The sequence below is a fragment of the Nansenia antarctica genome (assembly GCF_963989245.1).
Source record: "Nansenia antarctica genome assembly, chromosome: 11".
Classification (NCBI taxonomy): Eukaryota; Metazoa; Chordata; class Actinopteri; order Argentiniformes; family Microstomatidae; genus Nansenia; species Nansenia antarctica.
In genome coordinates this window covers 14,132,883-14,142,645 of record NC_137681.1, presented here as the reverse complement: position 1 = coordinate 14,142,645, position 9,763 = coordinate 14,132,883, and the positions used below count along the sequence as shown (strand labels likewise).

Genomic DNA, 9,763 nt, shown 5'->3' with positions numbered 1-9,763 from the left:
CATTATACACCTGACCATATCCTCAGTGAGACATCTCTCTACTGGTGAGAAGTGACAGACCAAAACAGACCACAACTGGACAAACATACAGTAAACCCATACCAAAATGGCTCTTACAATGACAGTAGAGTATCATCTTTGAAACATGTAGTCTTTATGCTTTAAGTACAGATGTAGTGCATAACCATTGATTCAAACATAGTTCATTACAGAGATGGAGATGTCTGCAGCAGGTTTAGCTCTTTCTCTTTTTTTCTACAAATTTCTGATTTTTAGACATTTTAGAAAATCTCTCCTTCAATACCTTGTTTGTTTTGTATTACCATTTTCTCAATGTTGTATATCACATGCTCAATATGATATGTAACTAAAGCATGTAAAAGCTTTAAAAACATAGATTTATTGTACATATCATTACAAAATATGATTAGCATAGAGTGCAGCATAGATTTTGTTGACATAATGTACATGCTGTACATGTACATGCTGAGCATCATAAGAATGTGTTTTATTGGGGGGTACTACCTTTCTTTATTGTATAAAAGGGTAAAGAAAAGCAGATAAGAGGATGGCAATTACTATCAGAAAGCAAAAACGTAAACACATTTGGGGTATGTAAAGGTTTGCAGCATAATTATGTCAATAAAAAAATCATTTAAAAAAAAAAGAAAATAAAAAGTTAAGTCTAAACATTATACTTAGGAATATTACGGTAAACAACATTGTACAAAAAAAATGTATGGTCAGATTAGAGGTTTTTGTGGAACGAAAGTGTTTATCTTTGGTGTAATCTTCACTGGTGTAACCGTCAACCAATACGTAGATGGCTTATCTGGTAGTCAACATCAGTGTGTGTAGTGTGTTCCACAGGGACTGGTTAACCTGGGTTGATAGCGAGGGAGGGAAGAAGTTAGGGTAAAATGGCTGCTGGTATGTCCTTATGTCCTGCCTGATCTCTTAATAGATACAGAACTCACACATTGAGCATGTTTTGCATGCCTTGTGAGGAAGTCGACAGAATATTTATAGCCAGCTGTTAACTGATGTAATCGTCTTTAGTGTTGCCTTGTAAGTCCTCTGTGTCTCTCTGTGACAACTTTCTCTGTCTAGAACATTCTTACACTTTCTATCGCACCTCTGTTTCTGTTTCCCACTGGTTCCAATGACAAACATTCTTATTTTTTTCTGTACAATATGTTCAATTTGGGAACATTCAACGACCATAGTCTTTCTATTACACTTTTTGAAACTTTCAGCAAGAGTCTTTTATCTTGTTTTCAGGGAATTTGGGAAGAAGTCTTTGGCAACTGTTTATCATTCAAGTCATGGAATATGTCTGTAGTAAATCATCAACTTGAAGGGGGAGGATTCTGCTGGTTATTTGTGTCAATAGAGCCAGCCTCATTAACCATACAAGGTTTTAAGACAAAACGGATACATGCAATTAACCAATAACCACACATCTGGAGTTGACACTGTTGGTTAAAGACAATGTAGTCTGTGAGTTTAGACTTTGATCTCCTCCTCCTCATCTACATAGATGTAAGGTGCTTTCCTCTTAGTCTGGCCACTCATCATCTCTTCCTCCAGATCCATCCTCTGCTGCCCCTTTAAAAGGGCCCCAACCCCGTAGTGACGTGCCAGCACATCAGTGGCACACTGGAACCTCTCACCCTCCATACCCACCCTCTCCCTAGTGGGGGACCCCATCACTAAATCTGGGAATACCCCTTTAAGGGGCTGACCGCCATTCACCTCCTCCTCTTCCTCCCACTCTAACCCATAGGGACTCTTTCTGCTACCACAATCCTCCCTCAACAGGGAATCCACCAACGAGGCGGTGGCAGAGTCCATCTCCGAGCCTTCATTTGCCGGATACCCGAATGCGGAGATCGGCTCCTCGACTTCCCATGGGTGGCTGGCCTCCTGGTGGCCGTTGGGACTGTCAATCAAACCGAACACTTCACTCATGAGGGACGGGCCCAGGTCGAAGGTGAAGGAGGTCAGGGAAGTCAGGGAGTTAGAGGTGGTGACGATGGGTTCAGAGGTCATGGTAAGGACGGAGCTGGGCGATAGGAGGGCATCTGTGGCGTCGGTGAGTGAGCCACGATGGGTGTCCGGCGAACAGGAAGTGGAGTTCTGGCGCTCGGTTCGAGAGAGGCGGGGCAGAGTGACGAAACCAGACTCTAGACCTGAGGAGGGGACGAGAGGAAATGATAGAGAGATTAATACCTTCTTGATCACAGTTTCAACTTCACAAACAATAGAAGTCAAAAAACCAAAGAACTCCAGCTCCAGACCCTAGTTTGCCTTGTTTTCCAACGGTTTCCATCTGGTACATAAGCAACAAATCACTCCACAGACTGCTCTCCATGCTAAATGCAGCGACAATTCTGACCAAACTGTAAGTACATCCTCCTGTGACCAACAGAGGGCAGTCTAAATTGAGCTTTCAAAGAGAAGTTTGCGTCGGCAAGTTCAAAAAATGCTGACCACTCCAGCTCTATCTCTGATCTACACCTCACCTCCCTGGCACTCACGTCACACGGTCACACACTTGGGTTAGGGCTAGGCCACACACTTGGGTTAGGGCTAGGTCACACATGGCCTTTTGATGCCATAGCTGGAGAATACTGTACCAGGAAGAGAGGCAGATTAAGAGGATTTATTCATATCAAGCACCTACTGGGAGAGACAATGAGAATCTAGCTTAGTATACAGAGTAGATTGTCCTAAAAAGACACCTAGATTTAGATTTAGTAATCTAAAAAGTATAATATGATGTGATGTATATATATGATAGATATGATATGATAGATATGATTGATATGATATGATCACTTTTTTTTAAAATGTCGAGAGAGCACGCTGGCGTTGCTTGTTCGCCGCTTCTCCGCCCGAAATCTAGGTGTAATTGCAGTATACAGAGTAGATTGTCCTACAAAGACATTTGGATTTAGTAATCTAAGTAAAATTAAGTAAAATGAATTAGACCCCTATACTTTAATTAGACCCCTATATTCTTTTTATTTTACTACTCAATCTTTTCAGTTTGTAAAGTGTCTTTGAGTGTCTAGAAAAGCGCTATATAAGTCTAAGACTTAGACTCTAATGTATTATTATTATTATTATTATTATTATTATTATTATTATTATTAGCTTAGTGAGTGCTGTTGACATTGAAGCTCTGATGACAAGGGTTCAATACCAGTCAACAACATATGTATTGTCACATAGAAAAAGATTCCCCACTTTTAAAAGGTTAGATAAGGAACTTGTGATATATTGTGGAAAGACCTGTGATATATTGTGGAAAATACAATTAAAAAACCTTTAAGGTTAGATAAGGAGACATGAATATGAGGTAGTAGGCCAATAGTGTGTGCGCACACACACACACACACACACACACACACACACAAACACACAAACACACAAACACACAAACACACAAACACACAAACACACAAACACACAAACACACAAACACAAGGCAGTGGGAGGTCAGACAGTGAGACATGACTGGGGTATTTATGTGGTACAGTCACACAGGCACTCAGACATGGTGCAGCAAAATAATGTCTGATGCGCTCTCTTATCAGACAACAAGCATGAGAGTGTGAGCGTTGTATTTAAGCCATGGTGATTCATAAGGACCGCTGGGGAAAGTCTATATTAGATTAGATTCAACTTTATTGTTATTGACAAAAAGTACAAAGGCAGAGTCTATATTACTGCATGATGGTTTGTTTTAAAGCTGTCTGTAGGCAGCTACTGTTTTTCTTGATGTAATACAGTAAGCTGCTAAGCTATTCCAGTGGTCAGGGTCAACCTAGTCTCTCCCATGATAGACAATTGAGGGTACTTTAAAGTACAGACCTTTTCAATTACACTTTAAGTAAGTTTAGACTCTATGGTCAGTTTAGACTCTGGTCAACCCAACCTCCTCCCTATTCATTTGAGTAATGTATAACATAGATAAGTATAGTATTATATGTGTGTCTGTTTACATTTTACATTTACATTTTTGGCATTTAGCAGACGCCTTTATCCAAAGCAACTTACAACAAATACATTTGGCTAAGTAAGTGAATCATCTATCCACCAGTCATTAAGTAATCTATGCCCGGGCCCTGGGCCATTGGTAGTCGACTTGCTAGAAGTTTTTATTTTTGTGTGTGTGTGCATGTATATGTTGTCACACTCACCATACGAGTATGTGGACTCCTCTGGTGAGGTGGGAGGGCTGGGAAAGAGGACTTTAGCAGGGCATCCATTGGGTAAGTCGACATCCAGCCGTGGGAGGGAGACAGCATTCTTAATGATGGGGGAGATGGGAGGAGGTGGCGGGGACAGGTCCTTGGAGCCCCCCCGGGGACGGTCCGGAGTCTTCCTAACATGACGGAGGGTCCGAGAGAAGAACGCTCCTATCTTGTTGTCAGGCGACGAGATAGAATCTGCATCACTATTCCCATTGGCGGTCCCGCCATGGTTGCTAAGGAACGAGGTGTCCCCGAATACGTCCCCCCCTCTGCCCACGTGCATGGTGTGGCGGAAGTCCCCCAGTGGAGGACTGATCATGTCTGGTGTGAGCTCACCTTTAAAACGACGCTTCCCCTGAGAGTGGGACACCAGGCCCTTCAGGCCAGAGAGCTTCCCCAGGTTCATGGTGGCAACAGACAGAGTGTGTATGTCCAAAGATTCACAGATATCCCCTTTATTCCACTAAAAGTGAGGGTAGAGGAGGGGGCGGGAATGGGGTTTTATGAGTTTATGATGGAACTGTTACTGGAAAGTTACTCTTGAATGTCCCAACGGTGATTGTGTCTCAGAGGTAATTTTTATTCTGGCTTTGAGGAGAGTCAGACCAGGTTTTCTCAGTTCAGTCTCAGTAATGGAGTATTGAATTGCACACTGGGATATTATCGTTATCATGTGCAGGCAATTTCAGTCCCATTTTCGTAGTTTGTTGTTATCCATATCCAGCTGGATTAAGTCGAGATAAATTGAGTAGAAAACTATGCACTTGAGTTCCTGGAAGCCTCCAGCCTGAGTGTGGTCAGAGACTCCAGGCTCGACAGTTGTTTTGGGCTTTGGGTTTATAAAACATCAGCTCAGAAATAAGTCCAGCTCCAGTTTCAAATGTCTTTGTGGTTGAACACTGGAACCATTTATCAAAAAACCTTAGCCTTTATATCTAGAGGAGGCTCAAATTCAACTAAAATAACATAGACAAACTGGGTGAACTTTTGTTTGCTAAAGATGTATTCGTTATAGAGTTTGAGAAAGTAGTCTGGCAGAAAACATTTCTAATCAGTTATAGAGTAACTGGGTCAGGTTAAAAAAAAAAAACCTGATCCAAAAAAGCAAAAACCCTGGCCTGGCTCTCTGTTAGTATTACAAATTCTGGGTGCCAAAGTCCACCATTCAGGAACCATCTAAATTAAGACCACAGTGACCCTTCTGTCATTACACTGGTTGGTTATAAAAAGCGAATTTCTGGGTATCTTTGCCTCTCCCTTATCCTGGTTCCTGTTACAACATGAGTGCTACTTAAAGCACACGTCATATTTCAATGGAAGACTTTTATCTGGCTTCAAAGCAGAACAGCGACCCAAGTTCAAATAAGAAAATCACTTAGCTGGCTTTATTGCACAAAATCCTCTGTCCGTCAACAATGGCAGGAGGGCAAATAACGGACTACTTCTATGTTATTCTTATCCAGTGGTGTAATGGATATCCTATTTGAAAAATATTGTTATAGTGTATTGCGCACTGACAAGGTTCTCTGGTTCTTTTAAAAGCTTTCCACTGTGGCGGCCTTCCCACGCACCATAGCCTGACTTCATTAAGGACTTGTTACGGACCTGGAGATGGGGTTGCGTCAGGTTTAAAGCAGCCTTTTAATTTGCTCTTGACCACAGTCCCAGGCCCTCTCCTTAGGTTTCCACTGACTCCCTTTTTAAGAGGGACAGCTGGGAGCACAGAGGGTGGAAGCACGTCTCGTACCACAGCATAGAGACCATCCGTTCACAGGGAGAACAGACCTCCTCTTAGGTGTGATGTTGAACTTAAGGGGGTTTAATCTATAGGGAACAAGCACATTAACGTTTCTCTAAACCAGACTGTCTACACTGAGACTTCAAACCACGTCACTAGCTATCCTGATTGAGGCACAGAAGGGAAACCAACCATGTGTTTTCTCAGTCTCTCTTGAGTGTGTAAAGTGAAAAGGGTACTCCTCAATTCCAGGGACAGCTAGTCAACCATGTATTTCAGGGGGAGAAAAAAGACCTCAAACCCCTCACACAGTACTAAGAGAGGGGCTGGTGCTCCGGTGCTTCTGTAATCCTGTTTCAGTCGGAGGACCTTTGGCCACACTCAGACGGGGTCAAGTCTGCCCCCCTTCACTGGAGGAACCCAGAGACTAGAGATAGACTCAGACAGAGGGCAAGGGCCACTTAGCTACTGGTCTAGCCTGTCCTCCAGACACAGGCGAGTGTTTCTCCACATACGTCCGTACAGAACGCTCTCTTCCCTGTACTCCTCCTCCACACTTGATCCTTTGTTTTTAGAGAGTTAGCTACTCAAATCCAGTGGCCCGCACTCCAGGAATCTGATAGAGGAGGCTGAAACCAAGCCCAGTTGGAGAAAAAAAAAGTTATGTCTCAAAAAGGTAATATGTTTAATGCAATAATCCAGGCGGCTGTCTGCGTCTTGAGGGATGGGGGACTCCACAGGGGATTGATCTTGTCCAGGATTATCCCCTAATCCTGCATCTCTCCCCCCCCTGTTCCGCCTCCCTCTTTCTGGGCTCGGCCTCAGCTCAGTCCTCCTGGCCCACTGGTTATCTGAGTTGGAGGAGCTCCTCTGAGAACATGCTGTCTGCTGGGGGAGAAGGAGAGACAGGGAGTGAGACAGGGTAGGTCATGGACAAGGCACACAAACACACTGTGAAACAAATCTTCCGGTAGAGGATAGATACAGGCAGTTGTTTAGTTAATCATAACAATTCCGCACACAGTAAGTTTTGAATGTATTCACGTTTATTCGGTTATTATTGTATTGTATTATTATCTTGTATTTTTTTTTAATGATATGTTATTATTTCAATTCAACGGCCCCAACACTCAATTGTCAGGGGCTTTCGTAAACCCACCTACATCACAGACCAGACCCATCCAAGCAGAACCAGAACCCTCCATGTTGCCATGGCTGAGAGGTATGGTATATGTAAACCAGAGAAGCCGCAGCCTAATGGGAGCCGTGTGTGTGAACAGAACAGATTCCAGGGAGAAACATCACTTGACTCTCTCTCTCTATTACAGCCATCAAATATCCAACCCACTTCCCTGATTACAACCAGGTTCAGGTTTGATCCCTCTTTCCTTCTTGGAGGCTGACTTGTACAGTTGGTGGATCTCAGGGTTTACAGGAGCAGCTGGCACACACACACACACAGCTGGACCAAATGACTGGGGAGAAGATACTGTATTCACAGTCAGTCTTTTAAATTCATCTGAATAAAGTTACACTTGTTATTAGAGCTGGCTGTTTACAGGTCACATTCTGAACTGTGTTCAGTAAGTCAATATGTGTCATCCTTCCCCTGTAGCATCCTATCACGTTCATTTTGGATCCAGAATTGACTGTGTGTGTCTGTGGTATGTCCCCCCCCCCCCCCCCCCAATTCATTCCTTCTCGTCCATTTTATTCGTTCCCTCTCCTCCCTCCCTCTCCCTCCCTCACTCACAAACGTCAACCCTCTTTTAAGTCCTTCACTCACTAACTAAGCTAACCAGGTGAACAAACATACAAGATAAGCCCACATTTTTCTACTCACTCTTTGACTTTCAGTTAGTTTTTTTCCCTCAGTGCTCATTTTGAATCCAAGGAAAGCAAAGCAACACTTCCTCCTAAGCCAAGAACATTTTAAATCTTTAACAAATAACCACTCTCTTTCTCAATCCATTTGGTATTTGCCATCCTGTTGTGGACAGACCTTGAGGGGGTCATGAGTTGTGACCATTTGGTGACGACAGGGAATGATGGAGCACATTTCTCCTAAACTTCATGTGTGGCAAGAAGACACCCAAAAACAAGGAGCCTCAGGTGTTAAAATAAATAGAGCAACCGGAATGAGAGTTCACACCTCCACAACTGACCCCTTCCTGGTTGCGTCAATGACACCAAAGGGGCACAACACAAGGGTCACATGGGAGGAATGTGGAGCACAGGTAAAATGGCTGGGGTTCAAATGGAGGAACCTCACTGGATGAGTCTCACAGAAAAGCCAACATTCTACTTTCAATAGTTTCATCAGATGATGCTAGATGATTGGTTGTGACATACTATCAAAGTTAAGGCACTGGGGATATCACACAATGAATGAAAAAAAAAGTGATATATAATGCCAAAAATCTATCAATAAAGTATGCAAGAGTCAGACAGGTCTCCTGTGCATGTGCATACGATTTGAATCAATTAGGCCGGCGGATGTTGCAAGTGCCCAGAGCAGAGTGCTAAGTCAGTCCACTATTGAGTAACCATAATCATGGAGGCTTCTTCTCATTGATCTGACCAGTGTTAATGTTTGTTCATTGGTTTAATGAGTTCACTGCTAGGCTAACAAGTTCTCCAATCAATTCTATGGTCTTGTGAATGTAATTAGGTCAAAAATAGTGATCCTTCTGGTGTGGCTACAGTTGACATTTGAGTTGTTTGGAGTTCACTATCTCATCTCTGATTGGGAGATCAATGAAATGTGCAGACATACCATTATATAGAATGCAAGGGAATGATCAAGGGAATGGAACATGTTCTCTGTGAACAAGGCCTAGGCAAAAAGGAATGATATATTGCAACCCAAGCAACCCTAAATATACTGCAGCACAGATAATGTTTCATGCCAACAATCTATGACCAGTGTCAGTGACCAACAACACTTGTCCCACAAAAAAACAACTGCATGTCACAGTCACAGGACCATCAAAACTCTATGCATTCCTATACTTAGGCTACATTACACACATTATAAGCACGTTATAAACGCTTAATGACACATGTTGTCTCATTAGTCAATCTATAGCCTATCATTTCACAAATGTACAAAGTTATGGACAAAGAAGGTATTGACGCATACAACTTTACATAACTTTGGTATAGCTGACACTGATCCTATAAGTTAAGTTAAGGATAATTTAATTAATACACACATACATGGTAAACGCCTCTACATATAAACACGTTGAATGTAAAACTTACCGCAAGTAAGGGACTTTGGCACAGATAGCATTCAATCAAATGGCAGTCCGTTCAGTGCAAACACAAAATATATTTTGTTTCAGTCATGCATTAAACTCTTCGGACCTTTTCCGACTACACCAGGTTCACAATCGGGCAGTCCCGTTAATGCTTCTATTTCCCAAACCGGACTAGAATGACTTGAGCAGGAGATGAAGAAGGGGGCGGGCTTTACCAAATACCGACAAAGGCATCATCCAATCAGCAACAGCCGGTGAAGATAGGGGAAAATATGAATAAGCATTTGCCACTTATAAATAAACTTAAAAATCACATGTTAAATCACAAGTTTCGCAATAGTATCACCCCAAGTAAATCATCTCTCCTAATCGGAGCAAACATATGCTTTTGGGTTTCTCATAAACTTTCCCTAACTATGGCTGATTAACTAACTCTAATTTATGAAATACAAAATATCTATGTGAGGTCTGTGGGTACATTTACTAGAAGTAGTTATCCA

General features: G+C 42.4%; 1 protein-coding gene across 1 annotated transcript; it reads right to left on the bottom strand.

The window, feature by feature from the left end:
* Window positions 1-186: 186 nt before the first annotated feature.
* cdc42ep1a (CDC42 effector protein (Rho GTPase binding) 1a) lies at window positions 187-9,401 on the bottom strand. The gene is made up of 3 exons (XM_080541524.1): window positions 9,265-9,401; window positions 4,209-6,885; window positions 187-2,192 (listed from the first exon to the last, which is right to left on the bottom strand). Exons 2-3 carry the CDS (start codon window positions 4,666-4,668, stop codon window positions 1,507-1,509), a joined length of 1,146 nt encoding a protein of 381 aa, XP_080397650.1. The 5' UTR covers window positions 4,669-6,885; window positions 9,265-9,401; the 3' UTR covers window positions 187-1,506.
* Window positions 9,402-9,763: the final 362 nt, after the last annotated feature.

What these genes read in the sequence shown, in the direction of transcription:
- cdc42ep1a (XM_080541524.1), bottom strand. Translation starts at nt 4,668, where the DNA reads ATGAACCTGGGGAAGCTCTCTGGCCTGAAGGGCCTGGTGTCCCACTCT. An exon ending in GGAGTCCACATACTCGTATG is followed by an intron (nt 2,193 to 4,208) that starts GTGAGTGTGACA and finishes TCCCCTCCTCAG; the next exon opens with GTCTAGAGTCTGGTTTCGTC.